The sequence below is a fragment of the Cygnus olor genome, chromosome 1 (genome assembly GCF_009769625.2).
Source record: "Cygnus olor isolate bCygOlo1 chromosome 1, bCygOlo1.pri.v2, whole genome shotgun sequence".
NCBI classification, from domain to species: Eukaryota; Metazoa; Chordata; class Aves; order Anseriformes; family Anatidae; genus Cygnus; species Cygnus olor.
Genome location: NC_049169.1, coordinates 26,885,655 through 26,906,274, shown reverse-complemented (window position 1 = coordinate 26,906,274; position 20,620 = coordinate 26,885,655). Strand labels below are relative to the sequence as shown.

Genomic DNA, 20,620 nt, shown 5'->3' with positions numbered 1-20,620 from the left:
GTAAACTTTAACCTGGTATGAGTGTGGCGGAAGGGTGGGTCTCCCTGCTGCAGTGAGCTCACGGCTGAACTTGAAATAAGCGAAGTGTAGGAAAGCAGGGGCAAAGCCTGTGGTTTCACAGCATCTTGCTTACCAGCTTGTTCCTCCTCCCGCAGCCTGTTAACTGCGGGAGCTGTCAGGGTGCCTGGCGAGTACAGCTGTAATTCGGTTACGTTAAAAAGGGGAAAAGAGGAGAAAAAGAGAAACGGGGGAAAAAAGGAATAGCTAACTTATATTTTAATGCCTTTCTTATTGTTAGGTGCACCCTGGCCGATGCCTGAAGCGGAGCTGACACCGTAGCGTGGCACTGAGAGCCCTGCGGGCCGAGCACGTATTCATGGCCATATATAGGCACATTCAGCACAGAAGGTCGGGCTTTTCAGCCAGTGTCAGCTTCCGATGTGCCAGAAACAGGAAGAGCGGTTTGGGGGCATTTGAAGTCACTGTGCACGACTTCTTTAAAATGAAAGAAACTTCAGCGCGCCTCAGTCTGGAAAGAGGTGGAGGAGGAGGATTTGTCTGTGTATCTGGTTGATGGCACGCCTTGAGAGAAATTATGTCATGAAATAAAGGCCAAAGGATGAAAACAAGACACCATTCTGTAAATAATTGCTACCTCTGTGCTTGTGCAATCTGAAAAACTGCAAGTACTGTAGGAGCTGAATGCAGGCATTTGTTGATAGAGCAATTGCTTTAATCTCTGCAGGAGAAAGTTTGCCTGATACCCATGCTCATTGCATACAACAAACCTGTCTTTTTCTCCTTCACTTATCTCCTTGATAGGAAATTTTACCTAAAATCATTTACTTAATCAAATTAAGCAATTTTTAACTGATGTGCTGGGCAGCATTTGGTTTCATTTGAACTGAGAGGTTAAACCTCGCTTTTACCTGCTGGCATCAGACTTGCATTTTAGCCTGCACTGCTGACTGGAACTGCCCTGTGTGTGGGAATCACCTGCAGCAGGGAATGCTGCCCTTCGCCGTGCTCTAAGAAGTGATGTTTCTGGTTGTTTCTGGTGGGTTTTGGAGGATCTTTTTTGTACCATGTGTATGACATCCATATTAATCCTCAAAACTGCAGGAAGTCACAGAAGCCTTCAGAAAAATGTATTTGGATCGGGTTTGTGCCTTCAATTCAGTAAATACAGTAAACGTGCAATTCTACGCAAAGGCTTGCGTTAAAAAGATGTTTGCAAGACCTGTACGTAGCGACCCCTGATGTTAGAAGTTCGGGGTTAGTGAACTCAGCAGTTTGCAATTCCTTGAAAGCTGCTGTGAAGACTTGTAACTGAAAACAGAGGCTGTAAATCTGATCTTGGAAACTACAGCATTGTCTTTAAGTGTTAGATGATGTTTGGGAAGAAACTAGAGTAATAAATTGAGAAATTTAAGGGACTTTCTCACTTCAGGCTTTTTGAGTTTCTAAAGGGATACTTGGTTGTAACTTAGTTTTTTGGTACCTGTATGTGTGTAAAGTGTTCGTACTGTGTGCGAATGTGCATTTCTCTCGAATGAAAAGGTTTTGTCATTTAGACTCGTAAGATGCAGTGTTGCTTCTGTTTTGGCTTGATCAAATCAGCTGCGATCAGTGTGTTGAATAACCAGCATCAGATCTGACTGTAATGCATCTCCCACAAGTGTTTTCTTTTAACAGTTTTCAGAAAAAGTAACTTTGTATGAACTATATTGCGGTTGGCTTTTTTAGCTCATCTCTACATGTTACAAACAAGGTGGGTTTTGCTGTATCTGCGTAATTTAAAAAATTTTTTTTTGTCTCAAACCACATCATTTTATATGTCCTGCCCCTATGTCTTAACTTGTGCTTCCTCAAGTGACAGCTGAGCCAGTGGCTTTAGTTGCCAAAGGGGGGGATCTTCAGCTCGTAAGGCTCATGAAAGCACATTCATTTCTGCTTTAGTATTTGTCTGGTTTTGGAGCCCAGAGAATCCATCCTCCTTCAGCGCACGCATTTCTGGAAGATCTCAGTGGCAATAGAGAAGCTGTAGGTGGTTGTCAGTTCTCATGCGTTAAGTTGGATTTAATATTGGATTTATTTCCTTGATATGGGCTTCTTGCATGTATAATCTGGGGAAACAAAGCTTTTTCAGCTACTTATCTCAACAGAGAAGTTAATTTGATGTAACTGTTGGAAAAAGCGGATTAGTTTAGATGGACTTCAGAAAGGCAGGCTAGCAAAACACAGCATCTAGCTGACGTGCAGCTTCTGAAGACATTAGTTTCCTCACTTCTGCCAGCATGAGTCTGCTTCACACTTTTTGATGAGATGTTTATTGCAGATTTGCGTGCTTGTGGTTATCTGTCCTTTAAAAAGTGATATCTATGATGGTATATTGCACTGAGAAAATCTTGTTGAGGAATGTAATTTGCTAGTAAAATCTTCACTAAAAGCAGTATTTTGCTTAGTCTGTCCTGAGGAAGCGTCTGTTACTATTGAATTATTTTGCCTGAATGTTACTCATACTACGGCTGATCTGACTAGTAAGAAAAACAATAGTTCTTTGCTGGTGGGAAAAGAAAAAAGCAAGATCAATTTTGCATTACTAAAAAACAGCTGAAAATGAGGTGAGACGATTGGGCTTATCTAGGCAGGGGCTTTAATAAGCTGGCCATAAAACAAGGCACTCCTACCTACTCTGTGTCTCTTTGGAGAAAAGAGTAAGCCCTGTGGCATTTATCTCAGTATAATGCAAATCGGAGGTTACTTGCAGAGAGTTGTGATGTGGGTATTTGAAGCAGCAGATAAAGGCTGCCAGCGGTCCAAAAGGTAGCATTCGGTGTAGAAAGCTGGGACCTGACAGCCCTTCCCTTTCCATCAGCTAGCGGTGAGTGGCTGCTGGCCTCTGACGAGCAGGGAGCTGCCTGGGCGAGTCCCTGAGGTCTGAACTCCACTAAGGAGGCAGCAAAGTGCTCGCAGGGCCCTCTGAGCTTGAACCATCTCTCCTGGAGACCTCTGCCTGAAACTCGGAGCTGTCAAGAACCTGGTCCGAACGCTGGATTACCAACCTTGGCTGTAAAATCTATTTACAAATCAATTCAAGAGTTCCAGCAGGCTCGGACAGTTCTTTTACAGTTCGGAAGACGCGTAAATGGCGAAATGTAAAGCATTCTGTGGTTATTTTTTGGGTAGTTGCGAATAAAGTGTGTCTTTCACAACCATCTTAATTTCAAACGGGAAGCCCAAACAGTGCAGAAGCTGTTTATCCCACAGAAACATAATGGGGGCGTTAGAAATGGGAAATACAGTTCAGGTAGTATCACTAGATTTGAATAGCAGCATCCTAGCAAGGGTAATAGAGAGCCTTGGATGTCTCCTCCACTTAGAGACTGTGAATTATGAAGATTAAGAACTTTTGTCAAGTCAAGCTCTGAAACCTGTGTGTGTGTGTGTTTGTTCTGGGTGTTCCTAACAACTTAAAGGGGAAAACAATGAATGAAAATAAGTCCGCAGGGGGATGTTCTGTAAGTAAGGTGGTAGTGGAAACATTTTGAGATTGATCCACAGTAAATAAATTGTCTTTGTGTTCCTTTTGCAAGCACGTGTGTCTGGAGCTGTGCAATGAGCCAGTTCAGGGAACTGATCTGAAAAAAGAAAAATGACCTTACTAATTTTGCTCGCTGTGCAGTCGTGTGTTTGTGCAAGCACGGACAGGGAGAAGGCCAGGGCATGTGCGCATACTTTTAGTGGCAGTGCCAGGTTATGCTGTGCAAAAAGTTATGGCTGAGGGCAATTCTTTGAGCATCTGCATTAAAGTAGTTCTTTTTTATTTTTTTTGTGTGTGTTTATGGTTTTGGTTGGTTGCTTTAACTGTTATCTGCTAACACTGTGGTACTAAAGAGGCCTTGCAGGTAGAGGCCAGTGAAATTACATGCTTCAGTGTCTACAGAAGTGTTTTTATCTGTGGACTGCTGTCTAATTGTGAACCTTCTGGAAAGCTCAGAAGCATAGGATATGTAGTAAAATAAGAGGGGAACCTTTGGAGATGGGACGTTTCTTCATCCCTGGTTGTCGGCTCTCATATTGTGTCTGTAGGTTCCCAGGCAGCTGAGGACTGAAAGTTGAAATGTCAGTGTTACCGATCCTCTTTGTCACGCTATTTGTTTCTTTTTGCCAGTAATACAGAATGAGTGACTCCGTTTCTCTTTCTGCTTCCATTGCTTACAACCTCCTCTCACCTTTTTGAAGAGGTGGAACTTCATATTCAGTGCTTCTAACAAAGACGGAGTAGCTCAATGTGAATAAGTACATGAAACAGTAGGAGTTGTACAATTGCGTGTCTAGACACTAAAGCCATATAATGCATGGTCGGTGTGAATAGGGATAATGCAAGTATATACAACCACGTAATTATTATTCTTTTTTGTTTTAGGTGCGTATAGCAGCAAAATTCATAATTCATGCACCCCCTGGGGAATTCAATGAAGTGTTCAATGGTGAGTATACCCCTGCTCTGTGCTTTCATTTAAGGTATCTAGACTCAAAATTGTATTCCTGATTGATTCCTCTACTGAATTTTACCCAGCTTATTTTTTTTAGCAGCTCACTTGCTGTAAGAGCTTTGCAGTCATGGTTTTGTCATGGGCAGAATAAGCTTTGCACTCCCAAGGCAGCATGGAGTTTAAATGCAAAAGCACCGTTTCTCTTTGTGATATGAGAACAGCCTTCGTTCTGTTTTTAAGCAGTGATGACTTAACAGTTGCTAATGCTTTCATTTAGAAGATATGCGTACATTTTTTCAGCCCTTTATGTTTTTCAGCAGAAATTAACTGAAATTAAAGTGGTCCTCTTTAAAAGAATGAATATCATTATAAATACTTAACATTGGATATACGAAGGGCTACTGCTTAAAGTGGCAGTTGTGAAAAGAATATTAATCCCCTCCAAACATTTTTAACCCTTAAATTATGGGCACCCTCCAATTTACTGGTATGTAGATAAACTAATTTCCAGTCTCATTACAGCTTATCTCTGCTATTGTTTCCTAGACTTTACCTAAGATGTTATTCTTTAAAAACTGTTGTGTTTGTCTTGCACCAAGATACATGGGTGTACAAAAACATAAGGCATAAATTTTAGCTGTAGCCTGCATATAGCTCTGATGCTACTTACATAGGGAAGTATGTTTAGTACACTGAACTTTGAGTGAGTGGCAGGCTGGAGCTTAAATCTCTTACAAGAAGGTAATGTGTTTAGAATTACTGTGTTCAATTAAACTGTGGCTAGATGATTCCCCAGACTTAGCTTGTAGTACATTTGTGAAATGAACTGCTGGTGAGCAGCTCATTAGCACAGCACTCTGCAAGTTAATACAATTTCTTGTAGCAGTACTGCTAAGACTGTTATTAAGCTAGCTCAAAGTTGCAGCTACCTGCTTTATAATGCAGTTGCAATTTTGATGGCTCATAACAAAACATTTGATCATAGGTGTCCAGCCAAAGGCCTAATTGTTGGAATGTTGTAAAAATCAAAAATATTTACATGCGATTCAGACTGACTCCTTAAAAAAAAGAGAGAGCTTTAAACATAAATTCTCCAAATTGTTTTTTTATTTATTTAGAAAAATGCTTCAGACATATTCCAGATTTTTTATTAAACTTATAGGATTTCTTTAGAATTCGTTAGAGTTCAAAGTGTTATAGTGAGACTAATGATCAGTTATATCTTTAACTCTGGTCTTAGAGAGATGAACACTTCAAGTTGCTAGGATATTTCTTTCCTGATGCTTTTATCTATTATGTGTACTTGCATTGAATTGTAAGGTAATTGTTTTTAAAACAGTGCCTAGTAAATAATAAAGAAGTAAGTCAAATACATGAAATCACCTTTACTATGCACTAAATTAAGTAATTCTGAGGAGAACAGTGACTTCACTCACATACTTCTTGTCTGATGGTAGAAACGGTATTGTGATATACTGTGCTCTGACTACTAAGTGTCATTAGGGAACAAGAACGAAAATAGTATGGTTAAAAGAAAAGCCAAGTACAACACTGACCGTATTAGTGTCATCAAACTACAGTAACTACTACCACCAATACCATGGGAGGGTTTTTATTGTTTACCTCTTAAAAGTGAACTTAACTTGAATCCTTACTTGAATCCAGTGCTGTTCTCATGCAAAACTTCTCTAAAAACTAGTTTGACAGATTCCTAGAGCTGTCCCCAAACCTGTAGAGTTTAGCTTCTATCTTTTTACCAGATTGCATTGGAAGGAATCCATTTCTCTAGTGCTTTACTCATTAAGTTCAGTCAAAATTGCAAAATATGAAGCAATACATTTCTTACCTAGTTATCTGTATGGCTGTGTGGTGGTTTGGGTTTTAATTGTTGTGGATATTCTGTTGACACTTGTTATGTGACTGAAACAGCTCTCTGAGTTAACTGTACTTCTATGTTATAAACATCTCTTCTCAGATGTTCGGTTGCTGCTTAATAATGACAATCTTCTCAGGGAAGGAGCAGCCCAGTAAGTACCAGATGCCACATACTCATTTGCATAAAAGCAAGTTCAGTAAGTGTGTGCTTGGCAAGTCAAACCCTATTATGTGCATCGTGCATCTTTGATTAAGATAAATATTTAACAGAACAGAGATCTGTATTGTGTCCTAATAGTTAGAGGAAGTGTTTTGTTCCAAAATCCAAACGCCTGGATTTTGGAACTCATATCTGCCTTTTGGGATTTCATTTTTGGTTTCTTGGTAGATGTTATAGTCACTGAACATCTGAAAGTTACTGTTTCCTTAGGTGCCACTTTCACACGAAAAATTACACCTGTTGTATTTTATGCCAAGATTAACTTTATCTGTAAGAATGGAGCTGTCTGGCTTACTAGGTGGAGCTATGTGGAATTTAGATTTATCCGTATTTCCACTACTATAGGTTACTGTAAAGCTTATGTGTATGTCTGTGTGAGGTTTCTTTTGAACATGAATCATCATGTAATAGTTGGAATTGCAATATCAGTACTGAGTGAAGTGAGGTGATTCTAAAGCTAGATAATGAGGCATTAATATAATTTTTGATGTATTATTAGCTGTTATCTAAGTCTTCTACATTTACGAAGGAAAAAGATTGTGCTTGATGCAGTTTTTTTGGTGTTTCTTCTCTTGCAGTGCATTTGCACAGTACAACTTGGACCAGTTTACTCCAGTAAAAATTGACGGTTACGATGAACAGGTATGAATACGATGATACTCGCAATGTTTGTTAAATTTTTGAAGATGTTCTGATACTGGAACATATCTTGGCAAAAAAATGAAACGAAACTCATCTTCCCTGACGAAACATAGGTGTTATGGCCTGCCAATAGTACCAGTTTAGTAAGTTAATCAAATAGCATACCTAAAGAGTTTGCAATTTCATTCTGCATCATTATACTGATTGCATTCAGGCCTGTTTTGGAGCTGTAGGAACTATTTGCTGTACCTTTAGAATAGAGAAGAATTTCTATATTGCATAGTTTGTTGCAATAAGAGGGTAGGATTCTGTTTTGTTTTTTTCTGTGTCAATGTGTCATGTTAGCGTCTTCTCTTGCTATGCACATTATTTTGTTTAAAATGTGAGTCTTTTTATAATCTCCAGTTAACAGTACAATGTAATTTGATTTGGTATGGTATTTTTTTCTTCTTTATTCCATACCAGATACTATTGACTAAAAATTTCTAATACAGGTTTTGATAACAGAACATGGCGATTTGGGAAATGGAAAATTTTTGGATCCCAAGAACAAGATTTCTTTTAAGTTTGATCACTTAAGAAAGGAGGCTACTGATCCTAGGCCCCATGAAGTTGAAAATGCCATAGAATCCTGGAGAAATTCAGTTGAGACAGCAATGAAAGCATATGTGAAAGAACACTATCCAAATGGTGTATGCACAGTAAGTACTACGTTATATAACCACATACTATTAGCATAGCATAGGCTAAAAAAGAAATACTGTGAAATATTGCCCTCATTAGTGTTGTCACCCTTCACTGTGTCCTACCAAAAAGAAAAAAAAAAAAAAAAGGAATAGTTCAGCCAGAAGGGACTTTCAAAGATCATCTAGTCCAACTGCATGACCTCATCAGGGCTAACCAAAAGTTTAAGCATATTAATGGGGGCGTTGTCCAAACAATTATGTTCATTCCAAGCATACTGTTATAGTATTTTAAAATCTCTATTATCTTATAATAGCAAAGGTATATAGCTAGTTGACATGCTTCTGATCTTGTTAATCAAATTTACATTTAAGAGTAATGCCAATGTCACTGCCGAGGGTATTTTAAATAGCATTGAAGACTAGATTTTTGACTTCAGGGATATGCCATTTTAAAATCTAATTTTCCTGATCTTATTTTGACTTTTACGTATTTATCTAAATTAAATTCCTAATATCAAGTGTATTATGTAAATTCATTTTATTCCACTTGTGTGGATAATGTATAGCTCATTTAGATAGAAGTTTAAAATGAACTTGCAATTAATTCTTGGTAAACCAGGAATATAGTTAATTTCAACTCTAAAGAATTAGTCCTGTCAAATGTTCATCCAGGGAAGTGAGGGAAAGCTTCAGAAGTTTAATGTAGCAGCTGTTGGATTACCAGTGGATGGCTACTGAAGGTTACTATTGTTTAGTCCTGTCATAGCGAAGACTTAAATAAAAATTCCTCAGAGGCGAGAGTTAAACTTCTTAAAGCAATAAGACCTTCTGTAAATTACTACAGAAGTATCCCATCAATACTGGATACCTGGTGGGTTACTTAAAAATAAGTAAACAAATAATCCGTAAGACCTTATCTTGATTTGGTTTACTAATAAAACTGTCAGTAAAGCAAACTGTTTTCTCTCCATCATTTGTCCTATGTATCAAAATGCTATATTCTTACAACCAGAATCAGTGGGTTCTGATGGCTTCTTAAAATAAAACCTCTCACTCTGGACTGAAGTAGCATTTGATTTGCCGTTAGTAACTCTATGGCTATTTAAAGTTCAGTAAACTGATTTAATGATAGCTGTCCCGTGCTTTATACTAACCTGGTGGAAAACTAATCTTGTAAATAAATGAAGATTCAGTCACTGAGTTAACATGTTGAATTGGATTCCTGTGCAGTCAGATGAGTGCCAGAGCTTCTGCAAAGGAAAGCAGATTGCACCTTCATTGAGATAACTTCTAGTATTATTGGGTTTTGAGGAGGCAGAGCAGAACAGAGGACCAAACCTACCTTTTTATCACTTTTTCACTAATCTGTAAAGGTTTAAATCACCATTTAGGTGCAGAGTTACTGGTATCTGAAACCCTTGTGGCAATAATAGCAGTGACTGTTATGACATTGTGTATGCTTGAAATTCTGAGTTGCAAAAAACAAAACAAAGTTTGCAGTACGTAAAACTTAAGATGCTTGACCTTCAGATTTTCAAATCTTAATTTTTTTACTGCTTTGTAATTTACAATTCATGTTTCGTGTACTGATCGTTATGTAAGAAACGTAGTGATTGTAGAATACAATTTTAAAGTTTATTCCCTATTGAAACAATAATAGGACTAGAGATTGCTAATCGGTTTGAACAAGATAACTGAAATGTTAACTCTGCTCTCTTTTTGTTTCTAATTAAGGTGTATGGTAAAACAATTGATGGACAGCAAACCATTATTGCATGCATAGAGAGCCATCAGTTCCAAGCAAAAAATTTTTGGTAAGTTTCTGCATGGATACAGGTACAGTAAAATACAGCGTGTCGAATAACTGCGCTATTGCCATTACAATGATTATCCTTGGGTCAGAGAAGTAAGTGCATGGACATCTTTCATTTTTCCCCACCAAGCTTTCCTGCCAGTACTATGTAGAAAGCTTTTCCTTTGGAGGAAGTGCAACGGCAGACTGCACATCTGCATCTCCTTTGTGGGATTTCAGGAATTTTGTAAAACTCCCTCTGTGACTCTTCTAGTTTATTACACCATCACCAGTGCCCTTGTCTGTGTTCCGTAATATTGTTGCTTCTACTTGGCAAAGTTCCTCTGTGAAAACAACTCCTAGCTTGCACGTCTCAGAGAAAGAAAGTGCTCCAATTTTAATTTACTGTAGGACTTGAATCATTAAGCTTTGGGTAAGGTATGTCAAGATGTTTTCCACAGCGTGGGGTGGATAGCTTGTTTCAGGAAATTGGCTAGAGTTAAATTAGCTAAAGATAAAATAAATACCAGAGCACCAGAACTCAGTTAAGGAAGTATCTCCTAAAGATAGCTGATATGTGAAGTTGTATGAAGAAAGATATTTTATTTTGCTATTTTGCATCTGCTTGAAATTTTATTTAGTAATCCTATGGAAAATGAATGGAAGTGCAGAAATCTTTGTTTTCTAATGCCAAAGGTGAATATTACGTATACATACTTATTTCATCATTTGTCTCTATCAGTGGAATGATTTGCCCAGTGATTTGTTCATATCTTATCAAACATCTTAATTCATCAGTGATAAATAAAGTAATATGTTATTTGTAAGGTAAAGCCTTTCCTAGAAAAGGATCCTACTTAACTGGAACTCTTTTTGTCCTTAAAATACCATTCCAAGGAGGATATCCTAGTGTGGAAACATTGTGGTCATCTTACAAGGACTTCAAAGTGACAAAGAAGCAAATGATCTTGTTAGTTTTCAGATGCGCAGGATTCAATGACAAGCTAAAATTCTACCTAAAACTATAGTTCAGCATGGAATCTTTTTTACAACTAATGGATCAGTCTTAAAGCTACCAGCAATACTAGTGTTACTGAGTAAGGTGACCATTTCAGTTTCCTTACAAGCTTATGAATTGCCTTAGTCTGAATTTTCAGTGGTAATCCGTGATTTCGGTGTTATCTGAAATAATAACAAAAGGCTTTATAATTGAGTTAATACTGTGTTATCGAAGAGATGTCAATGTAGATCCATTACCAGCTGTTAATCCTAGTTTTTTCTCTCCCACTGTTGTGTGTTCTGGGATGTACACCTAGAGATAGTAGAATTGGAATTTATAGTATCAAAACTTCTTTCCTTAAGTGTAAAGCAAGAATCAAGATGCAGTTACGGTACCCTCCTAATACAGCTTTAATATATTAACTTTCTAACCCACTAACCTAACTAAATCAAAAAGTGCCTAATTTACAGGAAATGAATCAGGTGAAACTACAATCTGTCCATCCTGTTTTCCAGATGTTTGAAGCTCCCTTTAAGCAATTGGGCAAAATTATTAAATTTGTTTCTGCTAGAAGGAAACAGTTGTCCTGGAACAGAAATGGTAGAAGGAAAGGCCTAATTATAGCTCAGCATAGCAGAAAGTCTTGCTATTTTAATGTTCCTTTTAGTTGGGTCTTTTGTAGCCTAATGCGAAGTGTGACTTTGGTTGATCCAGCAAGTTGTTCAGGTCTTGGAAACAAAATGTTGAGTGCATATGCCTAATAGTAAAGAAGGAAAAGAACACTGGAGCCTTTATATAGAAGCTAAGTCCTGTTGTTAAATGATCCTTACTAATGGATGTTCTTGGTCCACATCCAAAACCTAGGATAAGCATTCCAGAATAATTTCGTTCTCTTCTTCACTGGTTATGGGCTGAATCTTTATGGTTTGAAAGATTTTGTCTACGTGTAGTTCTACAGGGTGTTTCATTCTAACAGTTGTATGTTTGTTTTTTTCCTAACCAATGGGGTGATATCTGGGTTTTATTTATTTATTTATTTATTTTTAAGGAATGGCCGCTGGAGGTCAGAATGGAAGTTTACAATCACACCTTCAACCACTCAAGTGGCTGGCATCTTGAAAATTCAGGTATGCTTATCCCAAATCATGTCCTGATCAGTAGTCTCCACTTTAGAGAGGGAGACTCAGGCCAGTGTATTAAATACTCCAAGAGACCTGGGGAGCCCGGGAAGCAAAGTAGAGATGACCATTCAATTAAGTGTTAGTCACTAAATTATATATTTGCCACATCCTTACAAAATACGTGTTTAGTATAATGATTCTGAGGACTTCAGAAGGTGTACTCACCTTGGCTAGGCATATACCTTCTTAAGTTTCCTGTACAGCGATCTGGTAGGAGCTTGAATTCCCAGTTACATGGGGAAGTTTCTTGAGGGTAGGCCCTTTCTGAAATAGGGATTTTTTCTTTTTAGGTGATAATAGCAGTGTTTTTTTTTTTTTTTTTGTTATCCACCCTGTTTAGAGAGGTTTTGGTCATTCCATTATCTGAAAATTTTGAATTTAGGTCTCCTTCATTCAGAATTTACCCATCCTGTTGGCTTTAGGGCATTCAGAAAGAAGATACTGTCCAAGAAGGAATGCAGAACTCTTTAGACGAGCAAGTCTGACTGTCATGTGGTAGGCAGGAGGACTTGATTTCCTGGATCAGTTCCCTGGAATGTGTACACATACTTTGCAGGAATTTATTGAAACAGTTCTGGGATCGGGGACTAGAATGTTAGTGCAGTCTGACTTGCAGCGTAGGTGGGTTTTTCTTGTTGTTGTGATGGTGTTTTTCTGTGGGTTTTTGTTTTGTTTTTAACAAGACATAGCCAAGTTCCCTTTTCCTGCTCTGTGCCCCTAGGAGTTTTGCACTTCCCTACTGCTCAGTGACTTGATTTCAGAAGGAAGATGTGGTGGAGTGTATTTCTAGTCTGAGGCTTGTTCTGGGTTGCGGTAGCTGTGCTCAGGTCTACCTAAGCAGGGCACTGAATCTGATTTCCCGCTGCAGGGAAAATTCTGTAACAACTAGAGTGATGTTCAAAATGTGGACAGTTGTTACTGTGTTGTCAGATCAAGTTGATCATAGTAAGCACCCTAAGAAACTTTTAGGCTTCTTAAGACTTAGGGAAAATCCAGGTAAACTGTCACTTAAATCTATCTTGCAACAAAATAGGCATTTTGTCTGCAGCGTGCACTTTTGGTTAAATATTTAGGAGATTTTCCAGAACAAGCAGGCAAGTGTTTACCGAATTCTGGGAAAACTTAACCCAGTAGCGTAGAAAATAGCATGAACAGGGAGTTGAGTTAGGTTTACTTTGTATCTCAATTTGGGTACCAGCTGATTTTGTCCTTTATTACTATCTTACATAATTAATCAGGATTTACATCATTATTTACATTCATAAAGTATGTGGTTTTAGGAAGTGATGAAAAGTTTAATTGTTTTGCTTGTTTATGAAGTTCCCGTTTCACCGAGGAAACTCAGTTTCAAATTTTTAGACATTTTGTGTAACTTCTGCAATGTGTATAGGAGTGCTCTCCCTTTTCCACCTCCAAAAATACCTTGAGTGCTTTTAATGTATTTTAAGGAGCAAAGCAATCTTCTAGAATAGGCTCACAATAAACTAGTTGAATTTCAGAGCACTGGAATTTCTCTGTTATTTGGGAAGTCTTTATGACAACAGTATGGACATTGTCCTGGTTCTGAGATATTTACTGAATACATTTGGGAAAATTCCAGCATCACCAGTCTCCAGATGTCTTAGGTAGTACTCTTAAGATCATTTATACAATCCCTTCCTTTTTTTTTTTCCTTATTCTATTAAAAAAAATCTAATACAGGAGGGTATTAACTGTCCTATTCTCTTTCAATGTTTAGTTTTTGTCTTACATATAATTAAAAGAAAATTGCGCAACAGCAGAGTCTTTTACTAAAATTTAAATCCCTGTGGTACTTGACATGCTCCAACTCTGCGTGGAAAACAACTGATAAGTGTACTGGTTACTAATTCTATCTGTTAGATAATTTGTTATTCTCATCCCTCCTTAGTTAACCTTTCCAAGAGGTTCTGTTCATAAACGTCATCCTTCTTGTAGTCTTCTGAACCCAAGCCTAGCATTCTAGAAGGATGTCAGCAGTGAGGTATAGTACAGAACAGTTACTTCTCATATTTTATGATGTAACAAATCCCAGAATTAGATTTGACGCTTCATCCCTGTTAAATTTTTAGGCCTGAATGTTTGCTAAGAATGTGACTCAGTGAGAGAGGTGTTTGTGCTGATGTTGGCTTTAGAGCACGGGAAATTTGGGCAACCTGCCCAGTGTATCCCTACAGAGAAGAGGGGGATTATACTTCTCTGGGTTCTCTTGTTTCATAGGGAGGTCTCAGGATTTTGCACTGAGTAAGCGCTCCTCACCTCTGAGGAACTGGACTGAAAAACACTGTCAAAAGTTTCACCCAGTAATGCTGGATTTGAAAAGGATAATTTTATGCTTAGGATAATACCTTTTATTGGAAAACAAGCATTTGACAGAAAACAATCTAATAAGATGAATCTTACGAAGTAATGTTTTCCCATATAGGAGATCTTTCTTTTGCTTACATGTAGCTGTTGTACTCTGTGTCATGTTTTCCTCTTCTGTGTTCTGTGTAAAAATGAGGGTTTCTTGCACAACCAATGATCATAATGTATATGAAATCATAGTATTGTACATTAATCAGCAAATTAAAATGTTATTTTGCCTAATAGGGTGAGAGACAAATGCTTCTATTTTCTAATTATGTTCACTTCATCAAAATAGTAAAAATATCTTTAAGGATACTTGTTTAGGTGTCAGTTACATAACTTTTGTATGAATTATTGTGAATTGTTGCATGTAATTTCATATATGCTTTCTATTTTTTTTAAGATCTCTTATAGTTACATTAGAAGCTAAACGTTTTCAGATCCTTCCCACCTGAATTTAAAGTACTAAAGTTAGCTTGAGTGAAGTTTCACCAGTCTCCTCCTCCAGCAAAATACACAAGGAAGCTCTTCTGTAGATACAGATTTCGTTCTGCCTTGCTACCTAACCTTGACAGACTTTGTACCAAAGAGCTCCTTTGTCTCTATATGTACCTGCTTTTGTTATGAGCCATATCTGATAGAGGGAAGTATCAAAAACAGACACAAAGAAAGGGAAGCCTAATGTTGCATTGTCTGTAGCACGCAGTTTGGGTGAAGGAGGAAAAAAGAACTTCACTGTACCCTGAAGCATTGGCAAAAGTCATGTTAAATATATCTTTACCACATCAAGAATTCTAGAAAGGTTATCACATGAGAAGTAAGTCTTCTACTTTGTGTTGCTAATCAAGACCTAAACTTCTTTGCATGAAATACTACCTGAGGCAAATGAACACCAAAATGTTTTCAGAGTAGCTTCTTCAGTTCCACCCTCAGGAAAATATTTTAATTCTACAACATTTTGTTTTCTTATGTGTTGTTTTGTAACATGTTTGTTTGTTTGTTTAAATGTGGTAAGTTATCTATTGGGATAAATGCTACAGTGTTTTGATTTCCTGTATGATTATGTTCTGTAACATCTAATACGAGTTTTTTGTTTAATTTTCTGTAGGTTCACTATTATGAAGATGGTAATGTTCAGCTTGTGAGCCATAAAGACATACAGGATTCTCTAACAGTGTCTGTAAGTGAACTTTAGAGATCTTAGTATGTATGTTGAGGTGACCTTTTAATTAAACAACATGAGCAAGCTTAAAAATGGAAATTTGGGGGCTAGTTTGTTCTTCTGCTTGAATGAGAATGAATGTTCTAATCTATAAATATTTTCTATGTAATATGCACTACTTTTACATAACATGTAGTTAAACGTTTTGACTCTTTTAAACATTTAAAGCCTGTGTATGCTTGCATGTAGCTTATATAAGCTAAATTAACTTTGTTTGTGAAGTTTTAGTTAGCTTGCTGTCTTCCTGAACTTCTCTTGTATTTAAACTTCAGTATGTAGAGTGTCCTTTTTGAATTACTTTTTGAATATGAAGAAGGTTTAAGTTATAATAACCCACTTTAGTAAAGTTATAATAACTGACTTTAGCAGTAGTCTCTGGGAGATCACCTGTAGCATTCCTTTGCTCACGAGAAGACCATTATGCTAAAAATAGTAAGCAAATGCTTCCAGTTGAGAAGCAATAGTATTTTCCCTTCCTTTTCCTCCCGATGTGTAACTGGTGCTATCAGCCTTCTGCTTCTGTGTATGAAAAGCACTTTCAGAGATGCTTTAGGTTGAGAAACATTTGTGTTTAAAGCATAATTTTGGCTTTAAAGCAAAATTTTTCAACGTCTAATTTTTCGACTTCTTTACAAATGGATACTTGTAGTGATGAGGAGCACACAGTTAAAATAAGAACTGTTTTGAAATAGTGTAGCAGGTGTATCCTTTAGGATTTGGTACTGTTGCAGCATGAATTACTACTTTTGAAAGAATATTATTCTTGCCTACTGCAGATTGTATTTGTAAGCAGTAGGATCTCCTGTTAGGGGTGTTCCTTAAGAAAACTTAAGCCAGTGAAGTTAAACTGATAAAGGGAAATTTTAGAAGCAAATTGTAGAAGTATTTTAATGATAATGACTCGTAGTGACCATTTGGGCTGAAAAGATCAGTTTGTCAATAAGGAACATTGTTCAATAATATAAAGCAAGGCTTGTTGGCTTTTCAGATGCGATAGCAGCATAGAGAGTGGTGGACTGTGGTGCCAAGTAATAACGCTTCTGGAGCTGTAAATATAAAATTACTTTTGACCCCATAAACAGAGGGATCTGTTTAGTCTTTCATTCAAGTAAGATTTTTTTCAGGGGAAACTATCCAGAAGAAGGTATCCTGTCAATTTCTCCTTTTGCTTCACTTTCGATTGGAATTGACTTAATTCTGTGAGGTGGAGTAAAGCGACAGAAGACCAATGAGTAGAAAAAGATCTTTTACATAACCTTCCGTCCTCTTCATAGAACAAAAGCAAGTGTGCTGCTGGTTAACAACTTTTAACCTTGGCTTTGAGGGTAGAGGCTGTACAGGTTCTTATTTCACAGAGACAGAATGGTAGATTAAAGGAGCCCTGCTGACTCCTCCTTTTCATTGTTTGGCAGAGAAGCAATTTTGCACCCGCAGTGGGCACAGATGAAATAAATAACTGAAGCAACTCTTGTTGCTGGAGCTATGAATAATTGTAGTGAAGGTTACTTTCTTATTCCTAATTTCTTTCTGAGACAAATAAGAATTTTTACCACAAATTCTTCCTCTCCATATCAGAGCCTTTTAAATCATTATCTCAGTTCACTGAAAAGTCAAAGCCCTTCCCATCTGTAATTTTCTTCTACTCGTCACTACCTCCTTCATCTCTCTACAGTGTCCAGGAGCACTTTGACGGCTGCTAAGTGCAATTTCAGTGAAACTTTAAACCAGTTAGAGCTGAGGCTGCTATAGGCTTCCCCCAGCCCTGTAGTCCAACCTCTGTTCTTGCAGAACACGCATAGACAGATATAGTCTAGTGTTTTCTGCCTCGGTTCAGTTGCCTGTTTCAGAATATTTAGAAGCAAGAAATTTTGGTTTTGTTTGTAATTAATTAGCTGATGTTCTTGAAGCTGTACAGGAAATTTAACATCAATCCTGTTAACACCAATACTTAGTATTTTTTTAGAGACTTACACATGTGCATTTTCATATTTACAAATACTGTTCTGTTTCATGTCTTTTTATCAAACCATAACATTTTAAATCAAAGTATTGTAATAAGCTCTATGATAATCTGTATGCTTGTTTGCAGTTGAACTGTTATGATTTTTTTTAATACCATTTCCTACCACAAGTAAATCTGTTAGCCTGGCACATGTAAATAAACCTATATTGCTGCATACTTGGTTGATTTATTTCCTCATAATTTTAGCTCATACCCTGAACCAGCACAATACCCAAGAATAATTAAGGCATAGCAACAAAGAATGTAGTGTATACCTTTTGGATGAATGTTTAGTTCAATTTTGTTTTAGTCACTAAATGGTCACGTGTTCTCATGGAATCTACGCATATCTCGTAATTACTGGAAAAAACATAATGTAATTGGTCTTCTGAGAATCACGCTGTACATCAGACCTAATTCAAATGCTTTCTTTCTCTAGAATGAAGCCCAGACGGCAAAGGAATTTATAAAAATTGTAGAGGCTGCAGAAAATGAGTATCAGGTACGTTGGTGGAAAAACACACTATATCTTTACTCATGTAGATTACCATATATTTGGCCAAAGCTGCTATTCTATAATTAACATGCTTGATACTAAGATAATGCAGTTCCTTACGGATCTAAATAGATTACATGCTGCTGTTAAATGTATTCTCCCTTTCCAAACGTTCTGGTGATTGCACTCACCTACATAACATTACATTCAAAGTTGTTTTTTGAGAGCAGAAAATGCATCTCTGCAGGCCCTAGTGTGGTTAAATATCAGTGTTTCTGATCCATTTCAGTGCATTCCTTAAGTGGAATTTTTTGTATAGATTCTGTTCGGAGGCTGCTCTGTTACACAGCTTTGCTAACTATTACTGTAAGCATTATTCAAGTTAGTTGTCTTGAACATAAGGTAAATTTCAGACAGCTTGCTCTGTCAGTTTGAAAAAAATGCTCATTAATAAAACTGTAGTAAGTGTCGTATACGTTATATTTAAGTCGTGGTGTGTATATTTAAGTAGAGACTCACTCTACCGTACCACCGAAATAACAGTGGAAAATTTTGGTGTCTGGAAGTAATGATGTATGAGCTAACTCAGATTGGCATTTCATTCATGTTGCTGATTAACACACTGTGGTTTGCTGAGACACCTGGGCCAGAGCCAGGTTTATTGCATCTGTCTAAATTTCTTCACATAGTTTCAGTCTAGATCTATCAGCTTTTCTTCATAAGATATTATTTTAATTTAGCATATGTTTATTAAGCCTCTTTAAGAGATAACAGACTACTCAATCATTTAACTTTTTATATAGCATCCTGGTTCTGTTCTTCATGTGTCTTTGTTTTGTATGACTTTGTGTTTGACAGACTGCTATCAGTGAGAATTATCAGACTATGTCAGACACTACTTTCAAGGCCTTACGTCGACAGTTGCCAGTTACCCGCACCAAGATTGACTGGAACAAGATTCTTAGCTATAAGATTGGAAAAGAGATGCAGAATGCTTAAAACAAACGTTGCATGACTGGATCATTTTAGTGTCCTTGTATACAAATAAATTACAAAAAGTATTTGGAACTGTCAGATCATCACCCAGTCAGCATGGGCTTTTGCCATGGAAAATCACTGTAAGTAGTTTGGTTAGAGCACAAAGCTTAGCTAATTGATCTTTTTTTTTTTTCTTTCTTTTCAGAGGTTTGCAACTTCATTGTAGCTGAGTATCTTCCTTTAGAGTTTCTGTTGTACCTTTATTTGTTTTTTATAATGAAGAAACCATGCCTTTAGTTTTCAATTACAAGTTAAGAACAGTTTGAAAATATTTTTGCATATAATAACCCTTTCTCTTGCTTTCATGTGAAATGGACAACTTCCAAAATGCGCTGGATTCCTTGTGGAGATCAGTAGTGTGCGTTTCTAGGTCAAGGTCAACATGGAGTTAGCTATAGGTGCTGTTGTTGAAATCATCTACCCTTTAATTGTGTGTAAAATTGAGAAAGCATTTTCTATGTTGTTTAAACCTTTCAGCATACTTAATTAGCTAGCTCCATGTTAATTAAACTTAAAAAAGAAAAGAAAAGGCCAAGGCCAAGGTCGAATGCTGTTTCAAGATTTTGAAATTAAATAAAAGTACTTATTTTAGAAATTCATTTAATGCTTTGATCCTGACAGTTACTTAAACAAGCTCAAACTCCATCTGCCCTTGAGTTTTTATCATAAAGCCACAAATGTATTATAACATGGCATATTGTAATATATATAATCCTGTACTCATTACCATGTCTGTCAGTTTATTTTTTTTTCTTGGATTGAAATGTACTAAAACTCAATGTGACATTAAAATGCAAATTTTCTATTTATTTGAGTATCAAATTGCTTCCTGACACGGCCTATTTTTTTGCTATTTATATATTTTTAAAGGGTTGTTTAAAACAGCTGCAAACTCGTGGCCCATTGGCTATTTTCAGTGTATTTGCGGTTTGCTGCAATATTATCATACATTGTTTCCATTTTCATTTAAGAAACATCTACCTATGGAAGTCCACTTGACATGTGTATCTTACAGCTTCGTATGGAAGAAACTACAAGTCCCAAAATAACACATTTTTATACTTTCCTTGTCTGATAGATCTGGTATTGAAAATGGATGTCAGGTATTTAAAAGCCCAGGCAAAAGTCATCATTACAAATGCTGTATTTCGCTTCAGTGAATTCAAGATTTCATTTTTAATTGGATGGAAACCTGTTCTAAAAGATGCTATCTAATTATATGCTCATGATGAAAAAATAAACGGCTTACTTTTTTAGAAGGTAGGTATTTATGCAGGCTTCTTAAACAGTAAAGCTTACACAAGGGTTGTATATTTTTGTTTACAATGTGATCCAATTAATCACTTTACACTGTAAGTTACAGTATAGCAAGAGGAGGAATCTCAGCTTGTACTGAGTAAAAAAAAAAAAAGTACACACAATAGTTTACTGTTTGAAGTGTGATAGCAATACCCCTATATACCGTTCTTCAATGTTTTATTATAAAGGGGTATAGAGTAAACTAAGTCCTTGAAATTGCTGCTACTTTACAGTACTGAACTGTATAGTAGAAACTGTACTAACTTGTATCATAGAAGAGTTGTCTTCGTTCTACAACAGT

General features: G+C 36.9%; 1 protein-coding gene across 1 annotated transcript in view; it reads left to right on the top strand.

The window, feature by feature from the left end:
• CAPZA2 (capping actin protein of muscle Z-line subunit alpha 2) overlaps nt 1–19,829 on the top strand; it is a 29,928-nt gene extending 10,099 nt beyond the window's left edge. Inside the window, exons 2-10 of the mRNA XM_040550240.1 lie at nt 4,430–4,493; nt 6,475–6,526; nt 7,173–7,236; nt 7,731–7,937; nt 9,657–9,736; nt 11,763–11,841; nt 15,371–15,442; nt 17,926–17,988; nt 18,841–19,829. Of these exons, the coding sequence (XP_040406174.1) occupies nt 4,430–4,493; nt 6,475–6,526; nt 7,173–7,236; nt 7,731–7,937; nt 9,657–9,736; nt 11,763–11,841; nt 15,371–15,442; nt 17,926–17,988; nt 18,841–18,981 (822 nt within the window). The 3' untranslated portion in view covers nt 18,982–19,829. The remainder of the gene's footprint in view (nt 1–4,429; nt 4,494–6,474; nt 6,527–7,172; nt 7,237–7,730; nt 7,938–9,656; nt 9,737–11,762; nt 11,842–15,370; nt 15,443–17,925; nt 17,989–18,840) is intronic.
• Nucleotides 19,830–20,620: the final 791 nt, after the last annotated feature.